The sequence below is a fragment of the Necator americanus genome, chromosome IV, assembly GCF_031761385.1.
Source record: "Necator americanus strain Aroian chromosome IV, whole genome shotgun sequence".
In the NCBI taxonomy this organism is placed as follows: domain Eukaryota; kingdom Metazoa; phylum Nematoda; class Chromadorea; order Rhabditida; family Ancylostomatidae; genus Necator; species Necator americanus.
Window position 1 is genome coordinate 9,860,987 of NC_087374.1, and position 20,362 is coordinate 9,881,348.

Genomic DNA, 20,362 nt, shown 5'->3' on the forward strand with positions numbered 1-20,362 from the left:
TAGTCGAATAGACATACGAAGGCGTACATTGGGGTACATGCAGTTGTCATGGTCATAAAACAGTTCCCAATGTCTCATTCACTTTGCAACAAAACAGCTTGGAATTAGTGACCAGGGCTGCTGCACAATAACCCCTCTGATTCTGTGTGTTTGCTGGCGTCGTCGCACGGCCGAGGAATCTCCCTCAGTGCTTTGTGGTACCGAAAGGGCCAAGTCGGGTCCCGTGGGATTCGTCTCAGCTAATGTTGGTCTACCAGTTGGGCTCCGTAAGACCCGTCTTCCTGGTTTCTGGAATTTCGTGACACGCAGACAAACACCTACACATGGACTAAGCTCGTTATTATATACCATGGCATAGACATGCCTCAGGTCGTGCACTTAGATGGAGAATAGTCTCGATTCAAGATAAAAAAATTTTGTCTGGATTTTCAAGTAAGAACTTTTCCAGAAAGAAAGTGAAAGCTCTTATGATAGCGCGATCAAAACATGTGATAGCTTTGTTAAGCAAGGTCTGACGGAGTTCATAGTTGCAAGTGGATCGGATTGTACATACAAAACTGTAGCCCAAAAGTTTCCTAAAATTTATTGTCGATATAATAAAGTAAGAAGCTCATTTCAGTATACATTTTAATGTATAGCATATTCGACATCACAGATGGTACCCATTTGAAGAAGAAACTCTGCCTATACGGTGGTTACGGAAAGGATTCCGTGTTTAGCCGTTGTGTCAGGGTTTCGTTGACTTAGTACTTCTTGAGTAGTGACAAATCCGTCGAGCAACATTTTTTCCTTACGTCGCTGCATTTTCCGTTGTGACAGTTGCACAATCATCTGCAAAACAGCAATTCACATTTGCGATTGATAATTTTTAGTATGTTGTTTTCTGAATCTTTTTTCTCTACCCCATCACTTATATTGAACATTATTTGGTCGTATGTTACTTATCGTAACAAAACAAACCAAACTACTACAAAACACATGCAAAAGGCACGATAGTGACTGCAAGTAATTATGCCGTAATCTAATTAACTGCGTTCGAGTTTTTTTTTTTTTTTTGAAGAAAATAACTCAAAGCTCGAAAAGAGAAACATTCTTACTTGATCAGATGGGGAGATCTTAGACTCGATTAGTTTTTGTTGATTTCTTATTTTTCTCTTGCGTTCCTCCTCCAGATGCTTCTTCCGCTCTTCGCGAGTGTGAAAGTGACCAAGCTGTAATAAGATTGATTGATAGGGGCAGTCAACATTCTTCGTAGGTAAAGCTGTAATCCACTGTTATAGGTATGGAGGCCTTATAAATAAAATAAAATAAAAAATAAAATATGTGCAATGTCTTTTTTTATGAAGAAAAGAGGAGCCTTCGAGGCTATATTTCCCAATCTTTAAAAGCTGAATTTTTTCAGATAGTGTACTGCCCAACTATTTGCCACACAGCACTCTCTGAAGAGATGCTTCAGCGAATATCCCTTCAAAAATTGAGCTGAAATCAGCTGAATATTTGTTCCGAAAAACTCAGCGGTCTTAGAGACCGAACCAGCGTTCATGTATTCCGCTGTACATACTACGTTAAGTAGATCAAAGAAGTTAGATTCTTAGTCAAAAATTTGACTATGGACTAACCACTACCCAAAACATAACATTTTCATTTTTTGACTATTATACCAAACCATCATGATATATAATAACGGGCTTATTCTGTCGTGTGTGTGTGTGTGTGTGGTGTGGTGTGGTGTGGTGTGGTGTGGTGTGGTGTGGTGTGGTGTGGTGTGTGTGGTGTGTGTGGTGTGTGTGTGTGGTGTGTGTGTGGTGTGTGTGTGTGTGTGTGTGTGTGTGTGTGTGTGTGTCACGAAATTCGAAAAAGGGGTGTGACGGGTCCACCGGCGTCAGTCACGAAATTCAAAAAGGGGGTGCGGCGAGTCCACCGGCGTCGAGTTGTTGCCTACGCTGGAAGGGGTTTTGACGGGTCCACCGGCGGCAGATAGCTATAAAATGGGCTGCGACGGGTCCACCGGCGCCAGACACCACTAGAAGGGGGTGCGACGGGTCAACCGGTGCCAGATACCTATAGAAAGGGGTGCGACGGGTCCACCGGCGTCAGATTGGTGCGCAAAAGCTTCGTGTGCATGACGCAAAAGATAGATGGTTGCAGCCGTTTCATAGCCGTGGCCACTAGGCGCTTTGCTTTTCTCCTTTATGACTCATCCGCGTGCTTATTTCCTTCTTCGTTCGCCTCAATTTTGTAGCATGCCGTTCTCAGAAAGTGGAAACACGCATGCAAATGGCTGCTTAAATAGTAGGAAGATGTTTATCTGATCTGACGTAGAATGGATGATGTCTTTCACGTCATTTTATGCCAAAACATCATTCTCTGATAACTGTTCATAGAAAACAGGAGGAAAACCCATATTTCGCGTGATACTTTTAAATTTTGTCTATAATGTATTGATAAGGAGTGTTAGAAACTGAAGCTCGACTGTTCTGCGAATGTAGAACTGACGCGTTGAGAAAGAAGACTATGAAATCTTTCGCTTTCAGTTATAATATAAAAAGGAAGAAAGATTGTTGGAGATGCACAAGTCCAATTTCACAGAAAATGCCATTACTGTTAAGTTTCGTTGATTAGTGACGGGGAGCGAAGCGAACACCATAGAAAGTCTAAAGTCCGGCTTTAGCCGGACGTTCAGACTGGTACTATTATATCACTGCTATACTGGTTGTCACATTGCCAATTTGAACGTTAGGCTAACGCCTGATATCAGACTTCATCAGATGAATTGGAGTGATACTTTCATTGTTCTCTTCTTAAAAGGGTCAGTACTTCATTTGGAGAGCATTCGAACTTGATCTAACATCTACATGTATTCCTTCGAAACCGTAATAATGTGAAAAAAATATTCGAATCATGAGTTTTTCTCCTTTTTCTCCTCAACAGAATAATGTGCTAACATAAAATGACATTAACATCATTATCAAACTAATAAAGATAAGGTTCTACTTCAGATCATGTAAGCTATTAGCTACTATTTAAACACCCGTTTGCATTCCTGTTCCCAGTTTCTCGAGAAAAGATGTTACTTGATGAATTAAGTGTGCGGTGGAGTACACAGGTAGACGCAACACCGCACCTTGCAAGCCCATGAAGTGATGCACGCTTCGTTAACTTCTTTACAGATTAATTGGAGTTATTGTACGGCAGTGCTGCACAGCGGCGTACTACTTCGAGAGACTCGGCTGAGAGTCCCACGAATCGCCATTTCCTGGCACCGGTGCGCCACTCCGACTCCACGGACCCTGTTCCAGCTTATTATAACGATCATTGGCGACAGCAGCGAGGCTGTTAGACTCATCCTACCCCATTTTATAGGTTTCCAGCACCAAGACACTAATCCGAAGCAGTGGGAACCGTCTCACCGCAATCCAACGCTATGGAAACTGTCTCACTCAAATCCGGCGTCGTTGGACACCTCTTACCAGAAACCAGCACTGTTAGACCCGTCTCCTCCAATCTGACGCCATGGGACCCGTCACCGAGAGCAGACGTCGTGGAGCCCATCTCAACCGTTACCCGTCCAACCCAATGCAGTGGGGCACGTCTCAACCCATTTAATCGCTTTCTGGCGCCTGCACACCATTTCGACGCTGTGGAGCCCGTCTGACCCCATTTTATTGCCCTGTAGTGCGGCACACCTATTTGAGCCGTTTGATCCGTCTCACTGCTTTCTGGAATTCCATTACACACACATACACACAAACACACGTGAAAGAGTGAGCCCGTTATTAATATAGCGTGAATTTTTTAACAACCAAGTCATCACCTTCAGTTCACTCATAGCATCATCATCTGTACTGATCCCGGTTCGTTCTCGAATTAGTTGAGCTGCTCGTTTCTTCAGAATTTGATTTCGTACCGGTCGTTTCACCACGTACCGACTACCGTCGCAACGTCTTTTCACCTAGAAATCCTTTGATAAAAGTATGCAGGAATGTAAGAAACACGTCAGCCCACCTTCCATTTATATATAATCGTTTCATTTGTTTGTGATTGTTGTTCTGGTACGCTTCCTGATGGTCCAGCTACATCGTGATCGTCACTGCCCTCGGTTATTTCCTCCACAGGTTTGTCAAACATGTACAGTTTATTTTTCGCTTTTACACTGCGGAAAAACCTAAAAAAAGCACAGAATTGGCTACCACTCTAATTTTTTTTTGCCATGTTAAAGGGCGCACTTTGGCATCGGGACAACTGGTTTTACCACCGTCTCACTCTTCTTTTGCTTGTTCGGGTCTTTTATAACAATCGACAGCGAAGGTACCCTGAAATGTGACATTCATAGATAATATGACCGCTACCCTCGATTAAATTCTCCACCTGTAAATCGCTCAACAACAGCAGCCGAAAGCTATGTATGCAAAAATCTCGAAAATAAAATGAAAAATTAAATGTCAAATATTTCAATTTTTTTCGAAATTATAGAAACTTTAAGTTTTCAAACAATAAAACCAGTACATCTGAGTATCGCTCTCTTATTTTCTCACAATATCGTTGTTGTACACACCTCTATGCCTCCAGTATTTTTTCCAGCTTAGCAAAAATTCTTCCTAATACCGTTCTCTCTACAAAAGTGATTTGAGATTTTTGAGAACGGATCAGTTTCTCTAAGATCTTCATTATTACATATACGATCATATACGACCATTAAGAGCAAGAAGCACAGGGAACATGCTTAACAGGCATGATGGTAGTGCAGCTATCGGGGCCAGGTATCGGCAACAATTCCAGAAAAAGACCCTTCTATGCTAGAATATCTCAGAAATTGTTAAACCAAATGTTGCAATTTGAATAATTTTTTCGTGACGGGATTTTCCGCAATTCTTAACCAATTAATGCCACACTTCATTAAAAATCCATAGGACCACTGTTTTCAGAGTTTTTCTTTCAGATACAACTAAAATGAGATCAAGCTACTTGCAATTTTCGAGATTTTATAACAATGTTGAGTTTTTTGTGGAAACTGTGCTTTATTTCGAATAAAGATTTTCTAGCTACGACTGCTGTATCCTAAAATTTGGTTTTTTTTCCGCGATATTACACAGTTCATTAAACTTCCACGCCGGTCTTGCGAACGTCTTAGATCTAGGTTCCAATTGCAAATTTTTATTGCGTTATTCCTAAGCAAAACAGGATACCTAAAATATTTTACTTTTTTCGTAACGTTGATTGCACTACTTCTTGAACAGCGAACAGCCTTTGTGGGAAATGGATTCACATATCACCTAATTTCTATTGTTTTCTGAATAGTTTAGGTAGTAAAGCGGTTGTGTAGTGGTTAAAAAAATTCAGACCAACCTGAATCGCTTCGCGCACTCTGCACTTATGTCTCTTGGAACTATTTGCAACGGTTGAAAACGTCGACATGACGATTTGGAGGATTCCACCGATGAAGAAGGAATATCATCCGAATATCCAGGAGTTTGCAGGCGACGTGGAAATTCCACTGTATTTAACACATCTGAAATTGGAAATCAATAGCGAAGTAATAAAAATAATCACAACAACACAATAAAATAATGAGAAAATAGTGATATAATAAAATCAGAAGGTTCCAGATTTATTTACATCGCAGTAAATAGGTGTTGAGTTTTTGACGGATATTCGAGGGTTTCTTGGTGATAAACACAGCATTATTTTCACTTCAATATCTTAGCGTAACACATAAAAAGAAGCTGATCGATGTCAACTGTTGATTCGAGCTCGCCATAAATCTAAGCTCACAGCGTGTTACAAAACAGCAAACGCCCGATCTCAAAAACAAAGTAATTGACAGGAATCGCATTACGAACGCAACGTATTGTTGCAAATACCATTGGTGTATTGGCAGTGCTGCTTCGCGGAAAAATAATTATATTGTCAAAAAAGATTTTGTGATTTGTATTCGACAGATCTGTTGATCCGTTTGCGTCTCCGTTGATTCGTCCTCTTTTTACGACACCCTAAATAGGTGTAAATTGTGGTGTTCGTATCCGTGGTAGGAAGTTGTGTGATTTCCCCTGCGAGCATGCATGTTTCTCTGGATCTGAAGTAAATGAAAAAAGGAAAGGGATGAAAAAGGAGTAGCAGGAAAATCGAGGTCATGTCATGTCATGTCATGTCGAGTCAGTGATAGATTGCAAGACTCAATAAAATCTTGTTCTAATCGTTTCCGATCGTTTTCCAGTTTCTTTTTTCTCAAATGGCAGAATTCAACACTTCGAATTAGGTCCGGATGAGACGACATTTCTTTGCAAAGTCTATTATCTTTTACTTTCATTTGGATGAACTTTGAAGAGCGAAAAATCAACAACGAAGAACAGTAGAATCCTTACTTTTCACTGGGAAAACGGTCGTAGTTCCGATGATGGTCTCTTCACGAGATGTCGGTGGAGACATGGCCATATTTTTCGACCTATGAAGTAATCTCGGCGCTGCTACATTGACATCTTCAGGTGATACGCTGAAATCCGAGATCACACCGAGATAACAGACCTCATTACTGTCAAACTCCAGAAAATGAACTTACAGTTGTGGTTGTGGGACATTACTGGTTCCATCTGGTGTTATCGAGGTTGATCGACAACTTTCGCCTCCTGTATTGTATGCGCTGGATGTATCCGGATTCGGACAGAGTATACATCCCTAGAATAACCATGTATACATCTCTGGATACCGTAGGCATTGCGCTGAACTCAAACTTGCACACGTGATTGGATTTAAAGGCGGATTTTATTCTCACCATAAGAACAAGATGGGTGTGGAAGGAGGTGTGAGGAGGGATAATACAACCGGTGATCACACACACTTTATCGCTTTGTTTACTCGCGCAAAACGATCGCGATCAGGCTTTGATCGCGTTGACGAGCTAATGAGTGGAATGAGCGATAAAACCAGGAGGAATGTGATCAGGAAAACGCGTTCGTTCTCAACAGCAGGTGTGATCTATTAAATCTAGATTATTCTGTGTTAACAGCGTAAACATGGAGATGTAATTCCCATGTCAATAAAGTTGTAGAAGTCGTAGCATTGGCCGAGAAACATCCTCAGAATTTTGTAAACATTGAGAAAAGAGGAAAGGCGGATATCCTAGGGAAACTATAGGGCCCTACGCTATGCATTTTAAGACGTAAGAAGAAGAAACAACACGTATTTCTGTTTTTTTCCCAAAGATTTCTTGGATTCTTTTTTCCACTAACAAAACATGTGATTAAGTGATTAAGCGCTTGATGTTCGCACGAGAACAGGCCGAATTAACCTTATTTTAGTGACATTTGACGCATCCTTCAAGGGAGTTTTTAGATAAGGCCATCTCCGTCATGACAATCCTGTTCAATCTTATATTTCTCTTATTTTTCTCCTTTATAGGGGGGGGGACAAAGCAAAAACGAGAAAAAGCCAAAAAAATGCAGAAATTACATTTCTCAGAATCACCCAGGACATGAGATATACACACAATGAAGCAACTTTTTGCTTCCGCAACATTTACAAAATGAATGGCACTTTTAACAGAACAAAGTCGCATAGAGAAGATTACTAGTCAAATTATCCGGTAAGGGAATTTTCATATCCGAACTAGCGACAAAATGGTTTTACTTATTAGGTTTTGTTTTTCTAATTTTAGGTGTAGATAGGTGTTTCGTTGTGTTAACTGATACCTCCAGTGAGTGGATTTTAAGTTGAATTTTTGCGTTGTTTTGAATTTTTGCGTTTTTCTTTTCACATTTCCATCCTGCGTCCCAGAGCTTAGATATAGTAAAAAGAACTGCAATTAGGTTTGCAGAACTATGTACCATACACTATACACTCAGAATTAATTTTCTTGAAATTTTTTCTCTTTTTTTTTCCTTTTTCCTTAGCTTTTTAGAAATTTCCTTAGCTTATCTCTGAGGTGCTCGTTATTCCAGTGATAAAAGAATATTTTTCTGAGTAAATTGATTTCTTTGTCCGTTTACCAACGTGTGAATATTTGTTTGAAACATCTTCGTAGAAGTTTTTGATTCATGTTAGAGTTCAGATTCAACTGCTCTAAAATGCTTTTGAATCTTCAAGGCTTTGAATATTCATTGCGCATCACTGCAGTCAAACAAAAACTGCCGATTCTCAACCGAGTTCCACGCTAAAAAAAATCAGGTTCTGCGTGAATTTTAGCCTAAACTGATCTCATAGAAAATTTTACAATTGCTTTACAGTGACGTAGAAGTAGAATATATCTAAAATACAACAGTCGAGGCACCACCAGAGAGCCAGTAAACAAAAACGTACCGCAAAAAAAACCTAAAAGTGAACTCTATTTTCAACTTATAGACTTATAATGTCCCGAAAAGGAGTTCAATTCTGGAACATCATAGTAGTCTAGGCATTTTCAGCTTTTTCCCAGAAAAAAAAAACTGCATTCGATATTCGTGGATCTCAAGAAGTTTTGCGAACTAAGCACATCCAAAAGAACTCGCCTGAAACGTTACATAACGTTGATAGGCTGAGAAATGGGCAACTGTTGAACGTCAATCGTTTCGTAGAAGAAATGTAAGCTGGTGATAAGAAGGCGGATTTTCTTTCGAAACATACGTAACTGCGCTCATTCGTCATTCTATTTTTTTATACATACATATTCCTAACAGTAGAAAAAAACATTATGCTGCCAGCTTTTACAATTTTCCCGAACCTCCATGATAATCCTTGCTACGATTTGCCATTTTCTTTTTTTTTTCAAAAAATTGGCACACTCGTTTCTAGTAAAATGGTCTGGTTGTTCTTCATTTGTGAAGCACTTCTATAATTCAAGAAAATAAGTAAAGACTTAAAGGCATGACCCCACGAATCTGAGGTGGTACGGATTTCAGGTGGAATATTCGTATACGGCATAGTGGATTATGGAGAGGGGGTGGCTCCGTCCATTTACTCCTAATTGCCGTAAAAAATTGCCCGGAAGATGCGGCGGTTGCACAAAGCTGGCGCGCTTCAATCGAACTCGTTGTAGAAAATAGCGCGCCGAAACGCTCGAAGCCGTATCTTCCGTTTTTACGGCATTTAGGAAGAAATGGACAGAATCACCCTTCTCTCCATAAACTACGATCTCGTATACGAATACTCCACCTGAAATCCGTACCACCTCAGATTCGTGGAGTGATGCGTTTAAACAGAAAAGGCTTTCTGGATCTCGGCAAGGGTGCTATGATGCTTTTGTAAGTTCACCCAAGAATTAATAAACAGATCACACATCTACTCCTAATCCTAAATGCTGAAAGCGTAAAATGAAAAAAATATCAAGCAAAAATGGGTTAGAGAATCTAACAAATCAATCCCGTCGGAGTGCTATCAGAGGTTTCCTCCTCCCTGTACCAAGAAGGAAGAGAACTAAGCAGGCGATTGTCGCTTTAATAACAGTGTTTTCTGTCGACTGAACCCACAACTACATCCTACACCCGTATGTATCTGTAGAGATTTTTTTGTTTAATCGATTAATTCAAAAAGATTGTGTGTTTGTGTGTGCGTGTGTGTGTGTGTATATGTATGTATGTATGTATGTATGTATGTATGTATGTATGTATGTGTGTGTCTATTTCTCTGATCCTAGTGCTTCACCCACGTATTTTTTTCACCCACCCCCCAATATATCGATACCAACATTCCTGCAAATGCTTAATTTTATAAAAAATGTGCTAGTTTGGCGGGTAAGAGGTCTTTTCTTTTTAATGGATCTGAAATGTATGAAAATAGATTTTTAATGATTTAATGAATGATTCTTTATAAATCTGTATTTTTGAAGACTCCTGCCAAATATGTACACAATACTTTCTTATTTTATTATTGCACTGTGGTTTTTTTTTCACTCATTCCATTCCATTTTATAGCCGTTACATTCATGTTTTTGAAGATGGAAATGTTCTTTGGCAGAAAAGCACTAATACAAGCTTAGTAATTATCCGATTAAGGGATTTATGACATCACGTCCGGTGATGAACATATTTGTGTATTTCTACGTTTTATTTACTAGATTGATCATGGATATAATGATATTAATATGACTTTGCTGGAAAAATTCCGGGCACGATAACTTTACGGTATGGTACAAAAATCGATTATAAACAACGCTATCCTCACAAATACATAGGGAGTTGCATCTGGAGCCAATAAGCAGAAACGGTGGAAGTGGAAGCTCAACGAATCCCAGACGTCTCACCTCACTTAACGTTTTTTCGACTAACAGATGTTTGTTAATGAGTCGATCGCATTCCATTCGCAGTGAAGCCATCTCATTGTGCAAACTTGCCAGTTTTTCCCCGATTGAGTCCTCATCCAGCTTTGGTTGTTGTTCTTTATGAAACGGATTCACGTTCATCTGTAAAGAAATTCCTGGACACAAAGGAAAATATTCTGCTCCGTTGAAACGTGACAATCGATTTTTTTTAAAGAGTAACAAGAAAAGTATCTACTGTAACTGAGGAATTTGTTCCAAAAAAAAAGCATTAGAATACAGTAGGATACATCCTGAGAAAGATTCGAGGAACATTGAGAATCAAGGATACATCTGTGGTCTGGAAACAGCTACATCTTGTTTGAATTAGTCGCGTCACAAGAGTGTTTCTAGTCTTTCGCGATCCCGTTGAGATAGAAAACATCTTGGGATCCGTTGGGAAGATGGAGAGGCACCCAGACCATAGCGGAATAGAATAAAATTAAAATGTGCGATATTTCTATTTTATGAAATATGAGCTCGTAAATAAATTTTCCTATGGGATTGACAGAGCTGAAAGGGGGAGATGCAACAGGCGGGTAGGCGGGCATCCATCAGGTGGAATCATCACCGAAAACTCATCAATCACCTGACAATTATAGTACCACACTAGGAAGAGCCGAGTGATGAGGTAGCTGTAAAAAAAATAACAGTATGGCTCGAGTAGAATAAACAGATCAGCTGCTAATATGTGGATGATAGATCACTGCACGAATATTTTGCTGTTGGGAACTTCTGTTGACTACTGTCGGAAGCACTGGAATAGGTGACACGGAAGAAGGAATAAGATGAGAATGAGAGAAAATGGTGAGGAAAACAGTGGAAAGTAAGAAGCAGAGCAAAAAAGCTATTAACAGCATCAAAAATGGATTAAAATAAGAAACCATGGGATGAAGATTTGCCACTGACAAAAGAAATCTACGACATGCTTAACATATGTCCAGAACTGACTTTCAACGGATATACCTCCAAACTGGTCCCATTTCAAACCAGAACCGCCAACCAAGTAAAAAATCCTGAGGTTTATTGACAGAGCAAAAATATGAATGCACAGAGAGAAAAGTAGAGATTTTTCTTAAAGTTGAAACAGATGTGAACTCGGAAAGTAATGAGATGAAATGGAGAAACAGCAAATCAATAGTAGATAGAAAAATTTGTTTTCTTGATTTAAAAATATTCACTTGTCTTGAACAAAAAAAAAGTTGTTGAAAGTCGTGAAAGTCTATGTAAGTGTCAACAGAGACAATTTGTAATTAGTTAATAAAAGGATAAAGGATAAGGTTTCTGGCTTTACTCAATCCGCTTGGGATGCGCCCCCACGTTCACTTCATTTCAGGATTGTTTGAGGTTTACGAACGTGTAACTGGCCTATAAAATGACTTGCGAGGGTTAGCTGATAGGTCAAGTCAGTGTCTTTATCCTCCCAGACAAGTCTGGTACCAAGTTATCGACCCCGGAAGGATGAAAGCCTTGGTGAGCGCTAAAGCGTACTCGAACCTTCGATCGATCCTGCAGGAAGCGAAACCTGTAACCGCTACACCACACCCGCCCCCTTAATTGGTTAATTTAATTTTTTGGTTAATAGTTCACAATAATTGTCACTGTCTACATCAGTTAACTTGAAATTGTAAGCGAGAAAAAAATATGCTAGTACGGAAATGATAAGATGGATCACCACCTGAATTTGTGCGGCTTCCTAAACACCATAGGAACATTGGGATATTTCTGACACAAGCGATTCCAGCGATATTTACGTAAACAAAATCACAATAAAAATAAGAGAGCTCTCATCGCGAATGGTCGTGAGTTTTGAAAAACTTCGGTCATTGTTTGACTTTATAGTTGTAATTGGTACAATATTGAAATGTCTGGTAGAGTCGCGATAACTCTTGCGCTCGCGAAAAAAAACCACGCCGCTTCTGCCGACAGGATTCAATCTTTTTGTCAAACAATTGTAGTGCAAACATAGTGTAGTTAAAGATTGTGTTTAACTTTAGTTTGTCTAAATTTGATCCGCCATCAGTTATTTAAGCAACAATACCTAATCACGTTTAATTCTATTCAACACAAAAAGAGAAAGAGAGAGAGGGAGGGATAAAGAGACAGAGGGAGAAAGAGAGAGATGGTGAAAGAGAGGAGAAATGAAAACAGAACAGTCATTTTTTATCTTTTCAAAGCACTTATTCTAGGTTAGGTAATAGTCTGGAATGCTGGATGAATATAGAAGAAACACTTGAGTTTTCAGTACCAAACCTGAAGTGGTGAACGTTAAGACAGAAAGAAAACTACAAGGGTAGAAAAAAAACAGTCTGTGAATTGAGAGCCAACTAATCTTCCTTTTTCAAAGCGAATGTAATCCTAGATTTAAAAAAATAAGAGAATTATTACTGTACAGGAAATTATTTGTCTTAGTTTGATTTTAAGAGTTCCTACTTGACTGAGAAAGATGTAAGGGAGGGAAGAACTAAGACAAAAATCAGAGTAACTGGGGAAAATGAGAAAGGGGAATTCATCCGGGCTAAGAGGTGATAGTGGAGTTTCTAGAAATTTCTTAAGATTCATTTGCGAAAAGTTTGAATTGTTTGAAGTTTCATAGCAAGTGTGAGCATTATCCCGGAAACACCGGAGCGCTGGGTGTGAAATGTGTGAGTAGGTGTTTTTCATCTGTGAGCAGCTGTGACATTCAGCGTTCAAACGATCATAAAACGGAAATCATTTGTGTTAGTTCCAGTCTCGTGGCAGAGCGGATGTTGCGAAGGCAGCTGGCTCGAGCGAGAGCACCGACTCCTGTCTGCAGCTGTCCGTCCGACTTCTGCATGAGCTGCAGAGAAAAAGTCGCGTTCTCCAGCATTTCGAAGGCAATAATCGAGTGTTGGGAACGGCGGAGCTGCGAAACTCCGGCAGAGGCCACGCATCTGTCAGCATAGAGGGAGAGCTCGCGTGGCAATTATGCTTCGTTTTCTCAATTCGGAAGCTATTGACCGCCGAGATGCGATTAACGACGCCCTCTCGCTCGCGAGTCGGGTCAAGATCATGAGATTCCGGCCGAGTAGTCACGGAAATGCTCGTATGCAACGACGAACACGAATAGAGCTGTGGAAGAATCGCAGCGTTTGCGCTGGAGGAACACGTTTTCGGGAAAAGAACTCAAACGCATGTGATAAAGCAATAAATGAACGAGGCAGTGACTGGTTGTGCTATCCAAAAGAGGGAGCGACGTTCGCAAAAGTGGACGATTGAGGTCTAATAGCTACCATGACTCTGCACAACTCATCTATCAAGTGAGCACTTATCGTCCGCCTCAGCGGCTCTTCAGCCTCTTCCGTTTTCAAAACAAGTCATAAGCTTGTTCTTCGTAGAGCTCTTAACGGACTTAAGTAATGAAGAAAATACAAAGTAATTTTTTGGAAAAAAGTGACTGTAAAGAAACGAAAACATGCGTGTTTCTGTTTCGTTACTTGATAGGCAACTTTTTTCGACAGCACCTGTTTCTGGCTAAAAAGCACACAGGAATGAGTTTTGTAACAGAGTTGAGGCATTGTTACCGCTCTCAAACACGGTGTTCTCGTTTCTTTTTTTTTGGTTAGGTTATGGTTAACCGGCTGAATTTTGTTTCCATTTTTTGCATTTTTCATTCAAAACGTTGAACCAAATGGTATAAGAACAAGAATAGAATATGGATATTAGATAGGACTAAAAACAGAGACCTCAAAAAAATTATATTTGATAGAAATGGGTCAATTGGTTAATACCGCTAACAATTAGCAGTCAATCTTAAAGAGGTAGGAGGTGGATACTGTGATTACTACATAGCTGTTTAGGGCTACCAACCGTACCTCTGTATTGATATTATGCAGACTCTGAGGAAAGCGCCCTCAACAAGAAAAACCTTTCACGACCTCTTACAACGCTCCAAAAATCAAATCACGGACTAATAAAGTTTTTTATGCTCCTTCTCGCATATTTTTTAAAAATACTTCATCCTTATAGACAATATTTAGAAGCCGGATGTGTTGTTTGCTACGTTAAAAGTAGGATATTTCATTTCTTGTTCATCCTAGAAGGAAGGTCTTTGTAAATTCTCTATGTATACCTGAAAATAATATGAAATAAACATGTAATTATTACTATAAAATGCTGTAAAAGTAGTATAAGTTATAAATATGAAATATACAGATATACAGATATGTACAGATATATACAGCAATAGAAAAAGCATAAATATAATGCACAGCAATACATAAAACATAAATATACAAATATGAATTATTTAAATACTTGATACACAATAATATAAATAAATAATACAACATATTGTAAAAGTACAAATATAATAAATATAGGATAAATGATGTGAATAAATGATAAAAGATATTACAACTATATAAATACAAAATATATGAAACAGATCTGTAGCGGGGTCGGGGATAGTTTTGCACATTTGGAAATTTTTATTCGGATCTCAGGAGGATATCGTACGGTCGACCTTCAGATGCACATCGCAGATAGATAGATTTAGACAGGTAGATTTGGACAGATTTAATTTATTTATTTAGATTTATTTAGGTATAAATTTTGAGTGTTTAAGTGCTAAGCCTTAAGAATGTTTACAAACGATATTTCTTGTCAGGAATACATACGTCTCCATGAAACGCAACCGCACAGACAACATATTATCAAAGAACGAAGAAAAATAGCTGCTATACGTTTAATTTGTGAACACAAAGAAGCGGCCAGGAACATAGCCATTAATCGGCGAATTGCTCTCACGGTGAGATATGGCAGATGGCTTCGGAGAGATGCGGCGGAGAAAAATCCTCTCAGCTCACAGCTCGTCAAATCGAACCACGTCCTGCTTTACGCTCTCACAAAAATCTCACAAAAATTACGCGATTAGTCCTTGGTCAACACTTTTCGTCATATAGAGTTCTTTGATAGTGTACATACTGCAGTGCTGTAGTGTATACTGTAAATTAGAACGCTACATATGTGGATTATTTAGGTAAATGAGAAACGAAGTCAATGAGAGCGTGGTAGAGCGAAGATTGGGGCCGACTGTTCCACATAAATACGACCCGAAACACACTCACTTAGAAAACACTTCAGGATTTTGAACAATGTACAAATATTTGTACAATACGAACTATAAGGACTCGAATTTGCACTTACATTCTTGTTAAATTATTATGGGAAAATTCGTGAGCACTACGAAAGAAAAGTAGGAGACCAAGGTGATTCTTGTTCAAAATTTAATAAATCAACAAAGTCTGTGTTAACGAGGTACCCCCATGAAGTCGACGTCAAACTTTTACAACCGAGTGTTTCACCTGGGGTAGAGCTGAGAGGAGAAATGTGCGTCAAAAAGAGGAAGAGACATGCGTTGCGGTAGAAGCATTGCGCTCATTTGGTTGAACAGATCCAACATCGTTTACACAACGAAAATGCACATGTATTAAAAGTACAAAATAGAAATTTTTCGACATTTTGGCTTGGCTGAAGTTGGGTACTGTAGAAAAGTGTTTACTATAAATACTTGAATTCTCTCAAATTCAGCTTTACTCTAGATGTTGAGGTTTTCCCAGAATTTAGAAGAATCAGCTGGTAGCACGCATGAATATGAACACTTATGATTAGAAAAATGATTAAAAGATCAATTTAGTTTGGCTTTGACTGATGTTCTGAACGAAGCAGAAGACAGACGCTTTCGCAAATTGCAAAAATATTTTGTTGAGAATGAAAAAAAAAATGTCAGCGAAGAGAAGAGCGAAGAGAATGACCTTGAAGAAGTCTGTCATGCATTCTAACACCATATAAAACATAGTACCTCAAAATTCAAAAGCATCTTACACGAGTGCTAGAAAAATTACAAGCGGAATTCACATGTACCTGTAGGTCTATGGGATCAATGCAACATATTACGGGTAACTATGAAAATCTGGAACGCGTCGCATTTGTGGAAGTGAGTCTGCTTCTGCTGATTACTTAAATTATTACCTCTTTGGAGGCACTACGACGGCTTCCCGTGATCTATCACGTAACAAGTCGCATCGTAGTGAGAACGAGCAATTTTTTTCTGGATTACTAGGCGGAATTGAGCATAATCATGCTCATATTCGTAAACTACACCGCAACCTATTCGAAAAAAAATCATACTTTCACCTACATAAACGAAAAAATCCTAAGCGTCTAAAGTAATAAGCGAGAATATAATATTAGTGATTCTGTGCTGTAGTTAAATTTAAAAAAAAAACAGAAAAAAAGAGAACTTATTGGATCCTTTTCTCCCTGACCGACAAAATTCAAAAATGTCGAAATCACATAAAATCCGATTCTCAATTGTCTAGAATGTTTTTATTAAAACGGGCATTTCTCGTCAAGTAGACTGGGTCCTTTAGACGAACACAGTTGTCTTTTTGTTACTATTCTACAACACGATCGTTCCTTCTTTTATCGTCCCTCTAGAGTGATAAATTAGGGACGCATAGAAATAAAAGACATCTCAGTTGAACTCAAGAAATCCAAGCTTTCTGGGCAAAACACATGCTCATGTAATACTCCTGAAAATTCGCGTTCAGGAAACTTCTCTAATTCTTCTTAGAAGTTTTGATATTTAATCATGTAAACTGAAGTTAATAAATAACCACTTAATTAACGTAAAAGGAAATGTAAAGGTGACAATAAAGGAACAAATTGCATAGAAAATCACGGATCCCTAACGATGATGGGAAGAACGATCCTCAAATGCAGAACTTTTATCTACAAAAGGTACATGAGGTTTGCATGACTATAAATTATTCATCACTCAGTGATTTATAAAAATGTAACGATGATGATGTAATATACATATGATATGCGAACCTGTCCAGAGGTCGCAAAATGTTACAAAACATCTCACAAAATGTTTACAACTGAAGTAAAATTGATGTTCCCATAAAAACGAAGACATTGAAATAACCTGGAATGTTATGTAGTATTATCAGATGTGAAGGGCCGGGATGATTTGAGGAAAACATCTCTGAACATATCGGTGTTAGGTTTGGCACATATCCTTGTTACGCACATGTATTCACTATGAGTGTAGATCACAGTGTTCCATATTTCTTAAAGGGTTAAAAATTTGATTTGAAGTCAGTGGAAGATTTGAGCAGCTTTTGCTTCAGCGCATGCTTAAGAACACAGAATAAGTGGTACTCTGGAAAATAGAATGGAAACAGGGTTAAAGCGAAATTCCAGCGGCGGGATGTCACATCAGTCTTGAGGACTTGGCTTGGGAAACGACTCCGCATCCACTTATTTCACCGACTACGCTATATCTGAGTACTATTTCTTCCGAGTCTTGAAGCGCTCCATGAAGCAAAAAGTGTTCATCTCCTTTACTTACTCAAATTATGCTATCAAAGGCATCACTCCACGAATCTGAGGTAGTGGGTATTTCAGGTGGAATATTTGTGAACGGGATCGTAGATTATGGAAAGATCGGAAGAAGGGAGATTCCGTTCATTTCTTTCTAATTGCCGTAAAAAAAACGGTCCAGAAGATGCACAAGGTTGCTGCGCTCCAATCGAACTCGTTGTAGAAAATAGTGCGCCGGATCGCTCGAAGCCGTATCTTGCGAACCGTTTTTACGGCAATTAGGAAGAAATGGACGGAATAATCTCCTCTCCATGATCTATTATCCCGTATAAGAATACTCACCTGAAATCCCTACCACCCCAGATTCGTGGGATGATGCCTTTAGGGGAACTGTAACCCTCAGAGAAGGATGAAACCCTCTGATAGACATTCGTCCTCGTTAGTAGATCGGCGAATGAGGATCAAAATGTGATTGAGAGACAATGATATTTTGAAGGGTATGCGTATGCAAAAAAATAAGTAGCCATCTTCATAGTTTGCCTCGATCGACTACTAGACTATCGGTTGGACTGTTGTTTTAATCGTTTGTCATTCATCAATCATTTGTACTCATTTCAAAGTCTATGTTCGAACACAGGTACTATACAGATTACTTCAGGGGAAGATGAAGTGAGCAAATGCTATTTTGGTCATCACGAAAACCAAATATTAATCGCGAACTGGGAAAAAGAACTTCATATTAAGGATTGAACCGTGAAGAAGTACTTATTATTATTTTTTATTATTTATTGCTATAGAAACTTTAACTTCTTTAGTGACTACAGACACATTGTAGAATTATCCGAATCTGTTGGATTAAATACATCCGTGAGTTTTACTATTTAAGAACCGGTTTGAAAGAAAAACAACCTGTCGGATTTCAGTTAGGGTCTCCTACTACGCCGATTGTAAGAACCGCATTTTCCTCCACAAGCTACTTATTCACAACTTCATACCAGAAGATTCTAAGGACAGTACAAGATGGAAGAGATAACATCGTTGAAACTAATAAATATCCACTAACGTGATGTGAAAGGCAACAATAGGAGAACAAATTGCATGGAAATCTCACGTGTTTAAAGGCATCACTCCACGAATCTGAGGTGGCACGGATTTCAGGAGGAGTATTCGTATACGGGATCGCAGATTATAGAAAGGGGGTGATTCCGTCCATTTCTTCCTAATTGCCGTAAAAAACGGCCCGGAAGATGCGTCGTGTGCACAAGGCTGGCGCGCTCCAGTCGAACTTCTTGTAGAAAATAGTGCGCCAGAACGCTCGAAGCCGTATCTTCTGAGCCGTTTTTTACGGCAATTAGGAAGAAGTGAACAGAATCATTCTCCTCTCCTTAATCTACGATCCCGTATACGAATACTCCATCTGAAATCCGGTCCATCTCAGATTCGTGGGGTGATGCCTTTAAAGTGTTGTGCGGTGATAACGATGTTCACGCAAAGACTTTCCACTTGCAAGAAAATTGCATATAACATGGAAGGATTTTCGGTGCGAAGTTATTTATCAGGTATGAGAAATGGTTGGATTAAAATTGGAGAAGAGGAGGCGAGCCAGAGATGGAAATTGCGAATTTTTTGATAGTGCATTCCTCTGCCTAATAAATTTTTCATAAACACGATTCGCACTTCTTCATGCAATTGAAGTAGAAACCGCTTTTTATTGAAGCAGTGATGAAAGTTTTGCGGTCAAATGCTCGTAAAATGAATAAAACACCGAATTTTCAGTGCACATAGCATGTAATTGAAAATATATTTCAATATATCATTTGCTAATGAAATCTTGCAGTATTTTCATGGATTGCTGTGAACATCAAGTAATTCCACAGGAATCTACAATGGAATCAAAACGTGTACTTCATTCTAGTTCCATTATATATCTGTGTAGATAAACCGAACAATATCTTATTGTGATTATTTTGGAGCCCTTTCGTCGCAAAGCAGCTTCAACCGTGAAAAGGAGGGAACTGAAAGCTGTAATAGGGAATAAATGTAATATAGGACAATATAAAAATAGATATATAAATACATAATATATATATAAATATATGTGGAATATATTTAAGATAGAAAAACTAAAAATCGATGAAGTTCTCAAAATCTTCGAGGAACTGAGAAGAGTGTGGAGCTCTTTGTGTACGGCACTATTTCTTTTTCTGGATTCTTCATCTTCTACGTTTTGTTAAGCGCTACTAAACGCTGAAATGTGTGGTTATCGTGTAGTTATCCTTAGTATTCTAGCGAGAAAATAGATATAAATACACAAAAAGCGAATTGAGATGGAGAGTTCTACAAATTCAGGATTGAAGAAAACTTGGCAGCAGGAATTTCGGTAGCAGCAAATGTATGTACGTAAATACATACATGGCTGCACTTACATACGTATGCTTCAAATGACTGAAACAAGTGACATAAATTGTTGGAGATTTATGATGAAGCATAAAGTATGTAGAAGAATGAAAATGTTGAGGATCCAATAGCCGAAAAAAATAACAAAAAAAAACCTCAGGAAATAAGTCAGGGTTGATTCACATTCTACTGCACCAAATCTAAATATAGCACTTCTTAATTGAAAAAATTCATTAGAGTAGAAGCCGCTAAGCGCTTTAATGGAATGGCGTTGCTGGATTGTTTTAGAAGAATTCCATTCACAAAACGAAAAACTGTAAGAATCAAGAGAAATTTTATTTGGGACAA

General features: G+C 38.8%; 2 protein-coding genes across 2 annotated transcripts; one reads left to right on the forward strand and one right to left on the reverse strand.

Moving 5' to 3' along the window:
* Positions 1–684: 684 nt before the first annotated feature.
* Positions 685–10,369, reverse strand: RB195_000803 (uncharacterized protein; the record flags this gene model as incomplete). Its single annotated transcript, XM_064197329.1, has 9 exons — positions 685–831; positions 1,098–1,211; positions 3,815–3,952; positions 4,006–4,165; positions 4,227–4,313; positions 5,347–5,509; positions 6,363–6,490; positions 6,557–6,672; positions 10,211–10,369. 9 exons carry the CDS (start codon positions 10,367–10,369, stop codon positions 685–687), a joined length of 1,212 nt encoding a protein of 403 aa, XP_064053210.1.
* A 2,844-nt stretch (positions 10,370–13,213) lies between these two features.
* Positions 13,214–13,504, forward strand: RB195_000804 (uncharacterized protein; the record flags this gene model as incomplete). The annotated part of the gene is made up of 1 exon (XM_064197330.1): positions 13,214–13,504. One exon carries the CDS (start codon positions 13,214–13,216, stop codon positions 13,502–13,504), a length of 291 nt encoding a protein of 96 aa, XP_064053211.1.
* Positions 13,505–20,362: the final 6,858 nt, after the last annotated feature.